A 17,398-nucleotide genomic window follows, 5' to 3' on the forward strand; every position below is an offset into this window, starting at 1 on the left:
GCGGCGCCGGGGGATGGCCGGCGGAGGCGGGGTTGCTGGCGTAGGACGGTGGGGGCTCGGGGGATTTCCAGATCGAAGTGGGGTGCGTGGGCTTTTTTTCCCTCTTTTCATCGGGTCTGTGTCCTATATAGGGCAGGTGGTGCTCAGAATATTATTCTGAGCACCGGTTGCAAAATAGTGCTACCCTATATATATATATATATATATATATATATATATATATATATATGATAAATACTTCCTACTCCTGGGTGTAACTCACCCACGTCTCATATACTACCATACGGAAGTATATAACATACTTTATTGGTTTGAGTATGTTCGTACACTATATCTAAGATACTCCATACCAACTTTGGTGAAAAAAATTAAATACACCCATAGTTTGCACTATATATACAAAGTACATGCATATTTATACGTAAATAAATAGTGTACGTAAATAAATGTACATACTACCTACAAAGTAGTATATATACTACCAAAATATTCTTATATACTTCATACTACATGTATATACTCTTCGATATGGTAGATACTACCTAGATTATGTGAAACACACGTGGGAGTAACTACACCCGGGTGTAGCATGAATATGTCCTATATATATATATATGATAAATACTTCCTACTCCTGGGTGTAACTACACCCACGTCTCATATACTACCATATGGAAGTATATACCATACTTTATCGGTTTGAGTATGTTCACACACTATATCTAAGATACTCCAAACCTAATTTGGTGAAAATAATGCATGTGAACACGTAGTTTGCACTATATATCCGAAATACATACATTATATATATATATAGGATAAATACTTCCTACTCCTGGGTGTAACTACACCCACGTCTCATATACTACCATATGGAAGTATATACCATACTTTATCGGTTTGAGTATGTTCACACACTATATCTAAGATACTCCAAACCAAATTTGGTGAAAATAATGCATGTGAACACGTAGTTTGCACTATATATCCGAAATACATACATTTATATACGTAAACAATGAGTGTACGTAAAAAATTGTACATACTTCCTATAAAGTAGTATATATACTACCAAAATAATATTATATACTCCATACTACATGTACATATTCTCCGGTATGATAGATACTCTCTATATCATGAGAAACACGCGTGGGTGTAACTACACCCGGGTGTAGTATGAATATGTCCTATATATATATATATATATATATATATATGTGTGTGTGTGTGTGTGTGTGTGTGTGTGTGTGTGTGTGTGTGTGTGTGTGTATAGGTCTGCTATTCTCGAACCGGTTCGAGAATAACTATTCTCGAACCCTTTCTGAACTTCCTAACTTATCGCATGCGGACTTCCCGTGAGTCTTCATATTTTCGCGTCCCACGTCCCGCTCCCGCGCGCGTGTGAACTTCCTACGAGACAGCGAACCGTTACGTGTCCCACCTCCCGCTCGCTACCCACCTCCTCCGTGCTCGCTCCCCACCCCTCCCTGCTCGCTCCCGAGCTCTTCCATGGCGATTTCCTCCCTGCTCGCTCCCGAGCTCCTCCCTGGCGTTTTCCTCCCTGCTCGCTCCCGAGCTCCTCCCTGGCGATTTCCTCCCTTGCTCGCTCCCGAGCTCCTCGCTTTTGCTCGATGCGTTTCTTAGAACTTCGGCGACGGTGGCGGCTCATCTCCGTGCTCGTGTCCGACGCTCCATCGACGAATTTTTTCTCCACTGGTGCATCGCAGATCGTCGATGTCTGCGGCACAGTTTCTTCTATGCTATCCGGACACTGCTCTTATCTTTTTTATCTTGATCTGCAGATTTGTTTTTTCCGATGGCCGTCGCACAGCTTCTGCGTTCTTCTACGTGAAATCCTCGAGGTTGATGGCTCCGCCGTTATATTCTCGCGCATTGTTTGTCTTCGGTAATGGTATTGGGTCTCTCTCCCCTGTAGGATTTTTGTTTTGATAGGTTTGCTTGATCCTTATCCACGAATTTTGTTTTCACAGATCTATGTTCTTTGCTTAGTTTGGTATTTGCCTATGCTTGTGTAGTTATGTTTTCCTCAGTTGATGCAGTGATGACGCGGTGGTGTTCATGCTTACACTTTGATGTAGTAACAGAATCCAGATAATGCTTGTTATCTGTGGGTTTTTTCGTAGCTTAGAAGTCTCTGCTCTGTTTTTCATTACCAGCAGTGCATGTTTTTTGGTGTTATAACAAATGAACTTCTTTAATTTTATGATGTGAACTACCGGAATGCATGAACTTTGTCAATTGCATGTTTGATTTTCATCTTCCAGATAAGTTGTGGCCTCTATTTCACATGTAAATCCACATTGAGCATGTATGTATCTCTCTGTTTGTAAGTTGTGAACTTCCCTTTAATGTACTATCCAATTTTGTTGTATTATTGTTTTTCCATTCATACGCATGTTTTTATCTTTTTTTATCTGAAAATGAACTGCTGTTACTTTATTACGTGAACTACTGTCAGTTTACTTCTGGTATTCTTTTTCTTTAACTCCATGTATAAATTAACCAGTGTTAATTTTTTTTTATTCTTGTACCATTAAAGGGGGGGTTGGGGGGGGGGACCCCCCCATACTAGGAAATGAATAAAAGGTTTTTTAATAAATGTTTAAAATAGAGTATAATACCTTTTTTAAGATTAGTGAACTCCTTGTGTTTACAGAAGTGCACTTCGTAATTGTGGTGTGGAACTCCTACCCGCTATATTAGGAAATCAATTAATGTTTTTAAAACATACTCAAATACCTTTTTTCAAGATGAGTGAACCCCTGACGTGTTTTTCAAGTGAACTTCGTAATGGTTGTGGGGACAGTGCGGGTGTGACCCTCCCATCCTATATTTTTTCTTTTTTTAGACAAAGTGAATCGCAGTCGCAGTTAAATGTGAACTTCCTGTTGTTTCTATCTGACTGACAAAGGTAACGTTTTAGTGTTTTTTTTTTATTGTTGCCTCCTTTTTTTTTAATATAAATTTGGTGCAGTTATTTCCCAACTCCTCTTTTTACTCCTCTTGTATGCGCCTTCGCCTTCGCACTCCCCACTTCCCCCACTCGCAGGCGGACATCCCGAAACTGCTACATCCTCTCTGCAATGGCGGCGGCGCTCTAGGTAACTGCTGCCTCCCGCATCGTTTGCTATCCCCCGTCCCCTGTTGTTATTCCTTCGTTCTACTCGAAATCCACCATTTCCCCTTTGGTCTAAACCCTAGGTTCGCTGCAGTTTGCTCGTCCTCGCCGTCTTCGGTGTTTGCCGGTGATATTTCCCCGTTCGGCCGGCGGTTGGAACTCCGGCGCTACTCTGATTCTTCTTCGCGGTGGTTCTAGTTCGTCCCAGACGGGCTGGTCGGCTTCAATTTTTGGTTTGGGAGTCCGTTCCTCTTTTTTATTTCTCTGTGAGTGACGGATAAGGATGCTTCGACTGGTGGTGGAGGTTTGTTTTTCGGATTTGTATTTTTACTACCCATAAATTCATGCTTATTCTTGCGTTGTCAAAAATGAAATATCCATTATTTTGTTCTGTCCTATGACTGGCCCATTTATTTTTGTTCTAGGGTTTGCTTTTCTGTAGGCTTTTTTTCTGTGTTATAATTCCCCGTGGTCACCATTTAGGGTTCTATCTATTTATCTGTGTTTCTGTATAGCACATGTTATGAACTACTTGTCATTTAATTGAACTCACTGTATTAATTATGTTCATTCTTCATATGTATAATTTTTATTTTCATGTACAGGCTGTTTTTTTATAAAGTGAATCATGAAATTAACATTTTGCTGCACATAGGAAGTATAAGTCTGAACATGAATTTTTTTCCTATGTTTCTGACATTGAATTTTTTTGTTTTTTGTATTTTTCAGGGAAGTTATTTGATCATGTTGATGATTCTGTTGATGCTGTATTTTCTGGTTTGGGGAATCTATCTTCTAATATGACAGATGATGCTGATGAGTCAGGTTAGGAACATACATATGTGAACCTCACTAACATTTTCTAGTGAACTTCCTTTTCCTGCAATCCATACAAGCTTTCTTGATTACATTTTACTCTTTTTTGTGTTTTTTGTTTGTGTTATGCAGTTGACAAGACTATAAGAGAATCTCTGGATTTGCTGAACCAGGATTTTGCTGCATATTCTGCTGACAGTTTACCGCGTTTCTTAGATCCCCCTGTATTTGACAGGACTCCTGCTGTTGAGAAGGGTAACATGGGCAGCCCTGTTTTTGATTATACTCCTTTGCGGCAAGTTCTTGAATCTGAAACAGTTGAAGCTACACCTGTGATGGAAGAAACCCAATCTCAGTCTGTGGCTGGTACTCAAATAGTTACTCAGGATTATATGGTGGAAGAACAGCTTGCGAAAGAAAAGGAGAGACAAGCTGCTAAATTAGCTCAGTACCAGGAGAGAATTACTACATATTACCGGAAATATCCTGCGAAAGCAAAGTCTGCTAAGGGTACTGCCGTTGTCCATGATGTTGCATGTGATGGCGAGGCTGCTGAACCCACATGTGATGAATGTGGTGCTGAAACTGTTTCTCCTAAAGTTAGGAAAGAAAGGGGTGTTTGCAGGAAGATAAAAGAGAATTCACCTCTGGGGAAAGCTGCTGCTGCTGCTGCTGCTGCCCAGGCCAGAGATCCTTTGCAGCAGACATACGCCCCAGGTGCCACTCAAGAAGATGTTGCTGCTGACAAGGTTATTTATTTTATGTTCTTATTTGTTTATTCTGTTAAATTCCTTTTTTTGTTCACTTTTACATAGGTGTACCATTGTGAACTTCTCTATTTTTTTTAAAAAAAAATCTGCTGCTACTGTGCAGGCTACAAATCCTGTGCGTCGCAGTCCTCGTGTTGCTGCTACTGTGCAGACCACTGTTTCTTCGAAACGAGTTTCATCTGCTGGGAAATCACGTGTGGGCAACCGTAAACGTAAGATTGATGTCGATGAGACATATGTCCCTGATGCCACTGAAGATGGTGTTGCTGCTGGCAAGGTTATTTTTGTCTGTCCATTTTTACATAATTGCACCACTATGAACTTCTTTTTTTTGTTTTTGTTTATTGAATCTGAACTCTTCCCTTTTTATGTAGTGCAATGCTAAGAAGAGTCGTAGAGAAGTTGTTAGTGATGAATCAGATTTTGAAGCTCCTGCCAAGGTTAGTGTGAACTTCTGTGTTCATATTGGTGTGAACTTCCTATTGTCATCAATTATTTTTTTTGGGTTTTTAACTGTTTGGTTTTTTATGCTTTTTTCATTACCAGGGGAAGAAAGTTGGTAGGAAGCCAGGTCCTTCCAAACCTGTTGTGTTGGAAGGTGATTCGAAAAAAGTTTTGAAAAGACCGACAAAGAAAACTATGGCTCGGAAGAGGAAGGCAGTTGAAGATCTTGATGGTGAGAAGACGCGTTTTCAGCAAACTATTCGCTGTTCTCTCGGCGAAGTGCGTTCTGCTGCAGCATTGTTAAAAGAGCATCACAGATTGAAGGTTCAGAAAGCTGGTTTTGGCTGTGTTTTTCATTGGGTCCTCGAGGGTAACATATCACGTGTTCTCATGTGTTATTTGATGAAGAATATTGACACTTCTACCATGAAGTTAGTTTGTGGATCTGGCAGAGTTCTAGAGGTTAATAGAGACACTGTTCATCAGGTGTTTGGTTTTCCTATAGGAGGTGATACTCCCATACTCCCTGCAGAATCTGGACATGATGAGTCATTGGCTCTTTTGAAACAAGAGTTTGGGTTCGAAAGCAATGCTAGTATTGAGCCTAAAGATCTGCGACAATTGTTAACTGATCTTGTTGAAGACCCCGAGAAGGTAGATTTGGCTGTGAAGGTCTTTTTTGCCATTCTTTTTAGCAAGCTCATATGTCCTGGTTCAGCTACCCGTATCGGTAGGGAAGCTGCAATGCTTGTGAATATGGATTATTCTAAGATGGCAAAGATGGATTATTGCCAGCTTGTTGTTGATGAGTTGAAACGAGCTGCTACTAAATATCAAGTCCCTGATATCCCTCAGGCTGGGTTAGAAGGTTGTGCTGTTGTCCCCACTGTTATGTATCTTGACAGCATCTTTCTACCACCACATTCTGTCATGCATACTCGAACTCCTCGCGCAAACTTTCTGCATGAGAAACCTCTGAAGGCTATTTACAAAATAGACATTCAAAAGAATGGTGGACCAGAGTTGATGAAGTACAAGTTTGGCAGAATTGTGGTTAGTTTTTTCAAACTGTAACCCTTTTTTATGTGGCATCTGATCTTCATACTACGTCGCAAGTGAACTTCCTAGGTCTTTTTTTAATGTTTTATGTGGCATATCAGGTTTACTTTTTATATCCAAGTGAACTTACCTAGTTTTGTATATATTTTTTACTTTTATGTACCATCTGAACTTCATATTATCTGCTAAGTGAACTCCTGTATTACAATGCAGTGGAAAGGCCGCAACCAAATTGCTTATTCATATCGGTATCGTGTTGAAGATTTAATTGTTCATCTTAATGAAGGCACCCATTGTAGTGAGCCTGATGTTGGTAATGCCAATGAACATCCTGCTGGAGGTCATTGCGAGATTCCAATTTCGCAAATTGCTAATGTCAACACGAAAGACAAGCACCAGTCTGCTTCAACTAGTGCTAAGATGCCTTCTGCTGGTGTTATTGATCAGATTGGATCACTATTGCAGAAAGTTGAGTATCTCTCTCGTACGATTCCGACTACAGCTGATCGTCTGAAACATTTTCAAGGTCGGCTTGCTGATGGTAATTTCCCCAGTGTTGAAGCACTGGATGAGCAGTCAAAGCGTGAAACATCGCTCCTTGATAGCTTGAGGGGGCTTTGTCTCTAATGCGCACAGGTTTTCTTGATTTTGGTATGAATCAGGACTCTTAGTGCAAGCAGTTTGAGAGCCGTGCAAATGTATCAGGGAATAATAGTGTTGAAAGTAATGTTCAGAAGAATATTTCTTCTTCTGTTGAAGATGTTGATGCAGGACTTGGTCAGTCAGCTGCTGAAGCTGAGGTATAATTAGTCATTCTTGAACTTATGTCCATCCCTTTTTATGTGAACTTCCTTTTTTATATATTGTTTTGTGCTATTACACATATGTGAACTTCTGTGTTTTTTCATGTGAACTTCCTTACCTTTTCTTTTTTGTTATCCTCTTATTTTTTGCAGGAAGATGCTAGGATTGCTGAGGAAAATGCACCTCAGAATTCAGGAGATGGTGATCATGCACCTGTGAATGATGGGTTTGTTCGTCCGCCAACCCCTCAATGTCCTCCAGCTTTTGCTGGTGATCATGTTGAAGATGCAGTTTTTGATAAATCACCTCCTTTAGCTGAGGTATTTTTTTTGTGTTTTGCAATTTATTTTTTTATTTTTTTATAGTTGGGCTTTTGTTTTGTTTTTGTTTGTGTATATGAACTACTCCATCTTCTCCATCTGAACTTCTATTTTTTTTTGTTGGTAGGTAAATGAAAAGTGTGTTGAGAAGGATGGTCTTCCAGATGACAGTGATGACAATTCATCTGTTGATCGTTATTATGTCAAGCATAATTTTGTCCATCCGGCAACCCCTGTAACTCCTCCTTTAGATGACAGTGATGGTAATTCTGGTGGTGCCTGTGACAAAGTTGCTGATCATTATTCTGAGTTAGACTCTGTTGGAAAGGGGAATTTATTTCCGGAGATAGTTTCACATTCTGATGGAGACAAAGATGCTGAACACCATGCTAAAGATTGTGCAGTTACTGGAAAAGGTTTCTCAATTCCTGAAGATCTTGTAACATGTCAGGATGGAAATGATGCGAAGGATGCTGCCCAACTACCTAGCATTGGTGCAGTTGTTTCCGAAACATGTCTTGAAATTTCGATGATGTTGGTGTATTACCAGCTGCTATGGATTGTAAGTCTGTTGTTGCGCATGGTCGTGAGGAAGTAGGTGTTGCTGCTGCACGGGGAGAACTGCCGGGTACTGAAGCCAATATAGAGCGCAGCACTGGTGCTGATGATGATGACAATAATGAGTTTCAGGCTGGAGATAACCATGGACGCGATGCCTCTGATTCGATTGAGCAGTCGAGCTCATTCTTTGAAGAATCAACAGATGACTTGAGCGCTTCTATTGAAGAATCCCCGCAAGACTTAGGCAAGGATATCTGAATGGGGAACATACAGTTCTCCTACCCCACACACCCTCCCCTAATGCTAGCCCGCCTTTTTATTCTTTATGTTTACTCCTCATATATCTCTATCTAAAACCCTTTTCCCTTTTTTTTGGTTCTTTTATGGGGGGAGGGGTGTGGTGGGGTGCTTTTGTATATGTATTTTGTTTTTCGCTGTTTGGCATCATGTTCCATGTAAGACACTTTCTAATGCTATGTAATGCGGCATGAGTTCATGTCGTAGTTTTCATTTTCTGCATGTATATGACTGACCGGGGGGGAGCGATATCGTGTGTGTGTATTTTTTTGATGGTAGCCTTCATTGATGAACTGTGGGTCTTCTGGACATTCCAGTTTCTGCACCACGTTCTTGAATATGTGAACTTCTGGAATATCATCATCTGAACTTCCTTTTTATTCTTACATTTTGTCTGTATTTCCTTATTGTTTGCAGACTCGAGTTTATGTTCGACGCCTCCACTGTCTCTTCAACCTATGATGATTAAAATCAAAGAAGTATATGAAAGCGTTTGCAAGTTGAGGAAAGATCCCATAAGAAGGTTCTATCTGTTTTTTAGGCTTTTTTCTTTTTTTTTGTTTTGTTTTTTATTTTTATTAAATTTTTGTTTTGTCCTCTATTTTTTTTGTTTTTTTTTCTGCAGTAAGAAGACCCTTTTCAGGAATGATCAATGTGATTGCATGGTCGGACAAATTGCTGAAACTTTTAAACCCAACGGTTTTCTTTGTTCTCTAACTGTTTCTGTTGGAACATACTTGCTTGGTCAGAAGTACAAGAATTCTGATAAAATGGTGGTGCCATACAATTGTTCTGTAAGTTATTTCTCCGTTCTTTTTATCATTTTTTAGTTTTTTTTTGTTAATGTAGGTGCTTATTTTTTTCCTCCTTTATGTTTTAACCTTCTTTGTGTTTCATTGTCATGTTTGCAGAGGCAGATATTTGAAAGAAATCTGAGTTCTCGGCTTGTTCGTAATATTTTCAGCGTCGATGCTCCGGAACGTTTGGACCACAAGAAAGTGGTACTAACTGTTGTCTTTTTTCTTCTTTTCTATACATCTGAACTTCACTAATTATGGCATGTGGACTTCCTACCTTTTTTCCCTCCCCTGTTGTACATGTTACTAAAATAACTCAGTAGTAAAGTTAAATGTGATTTCTTATTTGAGGAAATAGTCTACCTTTCATACTTCTAACCTGTCCTTTTTTATTTTTATCATTTTAATGGCAGATTCTTTTTGGTACCTTTGATCCTCCTGATCCATGTGCACCACACGTTCCTGGTCACTTACGTATTTGTTGCTTTGAACCTTGAGAAAGAGCGTTTTGAATTGCTTGATTCGTTACGCGATATAAATGATCCAGATGGTAAGAAGTCACATACATACAATGGCATCTGGAATCAAGAAGTTATGGTCGTTAGCAGGGAATTCAAAGGGTGATCATTTTCATCCAAAATCCATCGACCACTTCAAGCTTCACTATGTTAATTCTCCAAGACAGGCAACTGCGTAAGCGTTTTTTTCCCCTTTCTCTTGTTTTGCTCTTTATTCTGTATACATTGACTACAGGTTTTTTTTTAACTAATACAATTGTTTTCTTTTATTCTTATTCTTTTTTTGTTTTTTTTTGCAGCCATGATTGCGGGTTCTTCATGCTACAGATCCTCCAGTCTTATGATGGGGAAAGCATGTGCTTGTTCAGTCAAAAAGATATTCTAAACATCAGGATGACCATGTTATATAGCTGGTGACGGTGGAGATTTCAATATCGACTGAAAGATGTTTTAGGTGTTGATCCTGGTATGATTTTTACTTTTTCGCAAAATATATCGCTGGCTATGCTCTATAACACATGTTTTTTGGACTGCACTGTTTTTGTTTCTTTTTGTTTTTTGATTCAGAAGTGAACTTCCTGGTTTTGTATACTTTTCATGCAGGTCCATCTCTTGGTATCGAGGAAGATAATTTCTCACTTTTCGAGACTCAGTCATTCACACCAGAAGTTCAGATTATTCCTGAAGAGAATTTTGATAGTCTTGTAAGCAAGTCAAAGAAGATTATCCAGAGGCTACATTCCAATACCAGAAAATCTTCTAGGAATAAGGTTCCTGACACTGCAGAGAAGGGGAAGGCTGATGTAGTTTTGCTCGACGACGATGATGATTCTGATGACTTTGTCACTCAGCTTGGTAAGAAGCTTACTGCGAAGCCCATTACAAAGGATGTTCGGCGCTGTTCTCCGACTAGCAGTGATGATTTTGAAACTCAGAAGCCCAGGCAGTCTAGTGCTAAAAATCTTGTTCTTTCGAATAAAAGGCCTACTAAATTGTCCAATAAGTTCAGGGAAGAAGTCCCAAACTTTGTACCATATGTGTTTCCTCATTTATCCAAGGCCAAGCAGATGATGGAGTTAATTCTAAGCAAGGAGTACATCAAAGCTCATGGAAGGTATGTTTTTCGTTTACTACTTAGTTAGTTTTTTTGTGGCATATGAACTTCATATACTGTGCTAAGTGAACTTCCCTAGGTCTTTTATTTTTTTTGTGTTTAGGAGAGTTTCATTTTTTTATATGCTAAGTGAACTTCCCTGGTCTTATATATATATATATATTTTCTTTTTTAATGTGTGTGCAGTGTCCCCCTTGTGAAGTTCTGCAATGCTTTTGATGATCCTGTTTTAATTGATGCCAAGTACTTGTATAAACTGTTTGGCCGCTGTGAAATATTGGAATCCGACATGATGGATCGTATCATCAATTACTGGAAGGATGATCCAGGGATGAAATATATTTTTGAATCTGGCTCCCGTGTTTTGATGTCACCTCATACTATCCCTGTAGGTTTTTTCAAACATTGAAAATTTATTTTTCAGATATACCTTTGTATGCATATACTTACTTTGTATAGTTTTCTATTTTTGGTTGTGTTTTTCCTTTGTGTGTTTGTGCAGTACTTGCTTGATTTTGCGCCATTCAAGTTAAGGGACAGCAATGGTAATCCATTACCGAGACAACCTTTTGATGTGGAGTCTGCTGCTAAAATGTTCAAGCGTTATGTTCGGCCTAATGAAAATTTGCTGAAAGCAAAGTTGGTATGCTTTTTAATCTGAACCTCTTTTATATATTTGCTTTAGTGAAATTGCTATTTTTTTTTTGTTTTTCACGTGCGTACTTCCTTTTTGTTAATTTGGGTTGTTGCTGAACAGATCATCATCCCTCATTTCATGCATGATCATCACTCTGTTTATGTTATGAACAAGTACACTGGTACGTTGGACATCCTTGACACTAGGAGGTATCTTTGATCCTGGCACATACTTCAAGGAGTCGGCATCACGAGGATCGTGTTGAGATCGTATGTGATTTTCTTTTCATCATTTCTTTATTTACTTTTTTCACTGCTATCATTTTTACTTTTTTTATGTGAACTCATTTGTTAATATAATGTGAACTTCCCAGCTTTTTTCTTTTATGTGTACTACTGCAACCATTCAAACTTTTTTGTCTGTACTGATATGTTTTTACAATATGAACTTCCTAGCTATTTTTTATATTTTTTTAAACTGCTGAAACCATCTGACCGTGTGTGTTAATTTGATATGTTAGTACAATGTGAAGTTCCTAGTTTTTTATATGTTTTTTAAACTGCTGAAACTATCCATATTAGTGTGTGAACTGATATGTCATTACTATGTGAACTTCCCAGTTTTTTATTCCTTTTTTGTTTTTAAACTGCTGAAAGCATTCACTTTTTTTTTGTTTTTGCAGATTAATAGGATGGTGGCCTTGATAAAACAGGTGTATGGTGTTGCAGAATTTAACAAACATAATGGTAATATACAGTGGGATGTTGTTGCTGATAGGTGTTCATATCCAAAGACTCCGGCACAAGGGGTTAATGAGTGTGGTTTCTATGCTCTAAGAATTTGTGCTACGTACGGTGGTGATAAGATTGCTGATAATATAAAAAACCAGGATGTAAGTGTAGTGCTGTGTTTTTCCCGCTGTATAGCTCTTTGTCTTTTTTTTACTGTTTTTCTTATGTTTTTTTTTGTATTCCTGATTGTCTACCAGCGGCGCGTTGAGGATTGGAAAGCTGAGTACATGTATCAGCTCCTATTTCATCCCAAGAATGAAATTCTGGTGGAGGAGTGGCCTAGTATGTTGAAAGATCTGATGCTGCTTATTGGTCTAGGTTCGCAGACAACCCAGCAATCATTGGGATCTGCATGATGATGATCTGATTCAATTTTTTCGCAATTAGTAGTTGATAGGAAATTCAACATTTCTATATTGTTGTGCTAGTGAACTAAACTTCTCATTATGTGTTTGAATTCAGGATACAGAATTATTTAGTGAGGATATGTTGTTTCTTTTTCAAAACAGCGAAATGTACAAAATTTGTGCTGTATTTTTTGTTACTAGTGAACTTCTCTGTCATCACAGTGTGAACTTTTTTTTTGTCAGTTATGTGTGTAAAAGTATTCCCATATCCATTCGTTTTTCTCAATGCAAACTGTACTATTTTTTATTCCTGTATAGTCAGAAATGATTTTTCATGTATGAACTTTCGTGAATATAAACTTGCTAATGTTTTTTCATTCATAAGCGAACTTCGTACTCACTCTATGTGAACTTCTTCATAAGTAAGCATTCTTATTACATCAACAATACTGAAACAACCATAATTATTCTCGGTGGTGCTGATACAAAACATAAGGTTCAATAAAGTAAACTGGTACATAATTTTATTTTCATAGTAAGTTTTTCAGACTCAGTTGCTAAGACGTGTCACGAAGCACCCGAGTTCTCTTGTTCCGTCGTAGAAGCAGAACATGCAGATATCTCCATCTTTTATTTCTGCACCCATGACTACATCTGGCCAATTTGTTGTCATCACTGCATTTCCAGTTGCAACCTTGTTTATCCTTACCCGTGTACCAACCCAGGCATTTGTGTTGGAGGTTATTGGAATTGTTGTTGGCACCGTTAGATAATTCTTTAGGTGTTCTTCGGTGTATTCCTTATCGAAAGTCTGCATGAAAACACATGAAAGTGAATATCATAGCCATGTTCGGTGTATTACGTAAGTGAACTTCACCGTTTCTTTTATACGGACTTCAGGAAACATTTAAATATCGGAAGACTGTAATAAAGTTAGTAATACATGTTGGTTCAGCCAAAACATCATATGTAATACAGGTAGTGTACGAAAATAAGTTTTGTAAGTTGGCGTTTTGGTATTACCATTTTGCCTCTCGTGAGGTTGTTCGTTGTCTTCCCCATCTTGCATACATAATATGGGATTGTTGGCTTGTAGTCAAGTACTTGCTTTTTGAGATGATCCAGATTTTCCTTGGTCATTTCAACTTTATTTCCGAAGTGACAGTGCTTGTCAAAGATTTCAAATCCATGAATAGTTGGACCTGCATAAAAAATAAGCACATTTTTAGTTCCATAAAGTATTTTTGAAAGCATTTCTATCTTTTTTTACCTCTTTTACAGGTCTCTTCATCGCTTTCGCTGTCGCTGAGGATGACGTACGATGGACCAGCAGCCATTCCTGTCACAAGATTCCAGCATAAAACTTTTTTTGTACTAACAGGACCTCTGCACTTTTTTGAACTGAACTTCCACTTCTAGTTTGCATGTTTTTATGTTATTCTGTTGTCTACATTTTAAACTCCAACTTCTTTTATTATATATTTTTTAAGTTTCCCAATCACAGTATACTAATGCCGGCTGGATACATGTTTGTAGATTTTAAAACCCTCCAACTTATTTATTTTTTGTATATTGTTTTCCATTTCTTTTCACAAGTGAGCTTCTCGGGAGTTCTTATCTGAACTCCTCTTCTTGTTCATTAGTGTCTATTCCCCCCCACCCTCTGCCTAACATGTTTTTATTTGATTTTTTTGATAGATCTATCGTATGCAAACCATTTTTTAAGTAATCTGTAAGGTATTTATTTTGTTAAGTTGTTAGATCTTGTTTTTTATACTAGTCTAGATTCCAAACCACGGCCATGAAGGATGAAAGAGAGGAAGATCCACGGCGATTCAATGAGTAGATGGGATGGGGATGGGTTAGACGCACCTTCTTTTGTTAGGTAATCCCTTCGCTTTTACGATCTTTGGATTACTTTTCTGTAGATCTTGCTAGACTTCTCTTCTTCTTCTTTTCTCTGTTCTTGTTCTCCCTTTGCTCTTCCTTCGACTCCTTCTCCGTGGGATGTTTCTTCCGGCGGAACACCAGGCAGTGGTTGAGCTTGTTTTGCGCCGAGTGGTGGTTTTTAGTGGGTTGGGCGTGGTTTGGTGGGTGGGGGGTGGTTGGTTGGTGTGGAACAGCTTTTTATTTTTTCAGTGTTTTTACTCTGTGCGAACGTCTGCACAGTTATCACGTGAACTTCTTTGTAGTCTTTTTATGCTTTTGTTTTGTGCTTGCACGTGAACTCACAACTGGCCCCGGATAAGATCCTTTTTTGTTTGTTATCCCGCAGGATTTTTTTTTTTTGTGGTTATCTCTCGGCTGTTTCTGTTTTGTTTGATTGGATATGTATTGGTTTGTTCCCTGAATTTGTGGATCACGACGTCTGTTGTTACATTTCTGGAACTATAAATACATGTCTTTTTTCCTCTGTGTTTCGGTGCATATCAATCAACGATTCTTCTTCCTTTCTTTTTTCTTTTTCTGTGTGTTTTCTCTGTTTCACCGATTGCATGGCAAACCCTCCCTTTTCCCACGAGTACACATTCCCCTGCCATGGCACAACCACTATGAAGGTTTTGTACACAAATGCAGCAGCTAGTGTTGAGGAGTGGATCACCAATGCTGAAGCTTCCCTAGATTCTTCTGCTAGGAAGATTGTTGGTCTTGATGTTGAGTATGATAAACTCAGTGGAACCTATTTCAATCCGAAGAAAGCTGCTGTGATCCAGCTATGTGTTGGCACTGATGTTCTTGTGTACCACATATGCCATGCTGATGAGAGGAGTGAAAAGTTGTATGATTTCTTTCATGGCTATAGGTACACTTTTGCTGGGTTTTGCGTCGCAGAAGACCGCACCATTCTGTCACTTTCAAAGTACTATGTTCATAATGTGAAGGATATCCAGGCAATATGGAGAGATCCGGACAACAGGAAGAGAACTCAAGGTCTGAAGGATGTTGCTGGAGCTATTATAGATCCAATCTATTTTGAGATGAAGGATGGTTTTGGAAGGGCAGAGCACAGGATGTGGGCTGATCCGCCGCCTCTACCGCCTAAGCATTTGGAATATGCTGCACGAGATGCATATGCCACGTATGAGGTTTTTCGGAGGCTGGATGTGTTTGAGAGGGGCTTCTTCTCCTTATTCAAACATCCCGAGAAGAAGCGTGGCAAGGATTGGTGAAGATTTTAGTTTTGTAGGGACATTTTATTTTTATTTTTTCTATGATCAGATTGTAATCGTTTACTTTACCTACATTTTTCTTTAGGTTTTATGTTTAAGAGAACTCCTTAGTTGGTTAGATCTGAACTTCGCAGTCATAAATTTCTTTTTTACTTTGTGTTTCCCTTCCCTTTTATTCATTTTATAATACAATGAAGATGTCCCTATTTACTTTTTTTGCAATCCTATATGTTGTCTGTTCATTTTTTTAACAATTCAGTACCTTTCACGTATGAATAGTATGTGAGAACTTCGCAGTTTGTTGATATCTCGAACTCCCTTTTTCTTGCATGTGTGTTCTGTTTAATTTTTATACGAACTTTTTTCACACCGTCATACATAGTTAACTTCGCGGATAATCATTTGTGAACTTCCTCTTGTTTTTTTTAATCAACATTTTACGTGAACAAGCGCCTAGCGGTTGAATTACCCGGATAAGGTCCTTTTTGTTTTGTTATCCCGCAGAATTTTTGTTTTCTTGTTATCTCTATCGGCTGTTCTATTTATTTGTTTTGGATATATACTGTTTGTTTCCTGAATTCGTGGATCACGACGTGTTTGTTACATCTCAATCTATAAATACTGGTCTTTTCTTTTCTGGCCCGGTGCACGTGAATTACCAATTGCTTCTTCTTTCTTTTCTTCTGTCCACCGATTTGCATGGCAAACACTCCTTTTTCCCACGAGTACACATTCCCCTGCCATGGCACAACCACTATGAAGGTTTTGTACACGAATTCAGCAGCTAGTGTTGAGGAGTGGATCACCAATGCTGAAGCTTCCCTCGATTCTTCTTCTAGGAAGATTGTTGGTCTTGATGTTGAGTATGACAAACTCAGTGGTACCTATTTCAATCCGAAGAAAGCTGCTGTGATCCAGCTATGTGTTGGCACCGATGTTCTTGTGTACCACATATGCCATGCTGATGAGAGGAGTGAAAGTTTGGTTGAGTTTCTTCATGGCTTTAGGTACATTTTTGCTAGTTTTTGCACCACAGAAGACTGCAAAGTTCTCTCACGTTCAAATCTCTATGTTCATAATCTGAAGGATATCCAGGAAATATGGAGAGATCCGGACAAAAAGAAGAAACTTCAAGGCCTGAAGGATGTTGCTGGAGCTATTATAGATCCAATCTATTTTGAGATGAAGGATGGTTTTGGAAGGGCAGAGCACAGGATGTGGGCTAATCCGCCGCCTCTACCGCCTAAGCATTTGGAATATGTTGCACGGGATGCATATGCAACGTACGAGGTTTATCGAAGGCTGGATTTGTTTGAGAGGGGCTTCTTCTCCTTATTCAAACATTCCGAGAAGAAGCGTGGCAGGGATTGGTGAAGATTTTAGTTTTGTAGGGACATTTTTCTTTTTATTTTCTATGATCAGATTGTAATCGTTTATTTTTACCTACATTTTTCTTTTTTAGGTTTTATGTTTAAGAAAACTCCTTAGTTGGCTAGATCTGAACTTCGCAGTCATATGTTTTTTTTTACTTTGTGTTTCCCTTCCCTTTTATTCATTTTATAATACAATGAAGATGTCCCTATTTACTTTTTTTTTGCAATCCTATATGTTGTCTGTTCATTTTTTTTAACAATTCAGTACCTTTCACGTCTGAATAGTATGTGAGAACTTCGCAGCTGTTGATATCTGAACTCCCTTTTTCTTGCATGTGTGTTCCTGTTTAATTTTTATACGAACTTTTTTTTCACACCGTCATACATAGTGAACTTCGCGGATAATTGGCTATGAGCTTCCTACTGTTTTTTTTAATC

The 17,398-nt window shown here is 38.6% G+C and overlaps 2 protein-coding genes and 1 long non-coding RNA gene across 3 annotated transcripts; all 3 read left to right on the top strand.

Moving 5' to 3' along the window:
• The first annotated feature begins 6,878 nt into the window (after positions 1–6,878).
• Positions 6,879–7,732, top strand: LOC127326519 (uncharacterized). The gene is made up of 3 exons (XR_007867951.2): positions 6,879–7,031; positions 7,188–7,355; positions 7,483–7,732. It is a non-coding gene; the product is annotated as an uncharacterized lncRNA (long non-coding RNA).
• Positions 7,733–14,969: 7,237 nt separating this feature from the next.
• LOC127326522 (uncharacterized) lies at positions 14,970–15,587 on the top strand. The gene has a single exon (XM_051353368.2). It carries the CDS (start codon positions 14,970–14,972, stop codon positions 15,585–15,587), a length of 618 nt encoding a protein of 205 aa, XP_051209328.2.
• Positions 15,588–16,343: 756 nt separating this feature from the next.
• On the top strand, positions 16,344–16,961 carry LOC127326523 (uncharacterized). The gene has a single exon (XM_051353369.1). The coding sequence runs from the start codon at positions 16,344–16,346 to the stop codon at positions 16,959–16,961; it is 618 nt and encodes a 205-aa protein (XP_051209329.1).
• The last annotated feature ends 437 nt before the right edge of the window (positions 16,962–17,398 follow it).

Source organism: Lolium perenne, chromosome 6 (assembly GCF_019359855.2).
Source record: "Lolium perenne isolate Kyuss_39 chromosome 6, Kyuss_2.0, whole genome shotgun sequence".
In the NCBI taxonomy this organism is placed as follows: Eukaryota; Viridiplantae; Streptophyta; class Magnoliopsida; order Poales; family Poaceae; genus Lolium; species Lolium perenne.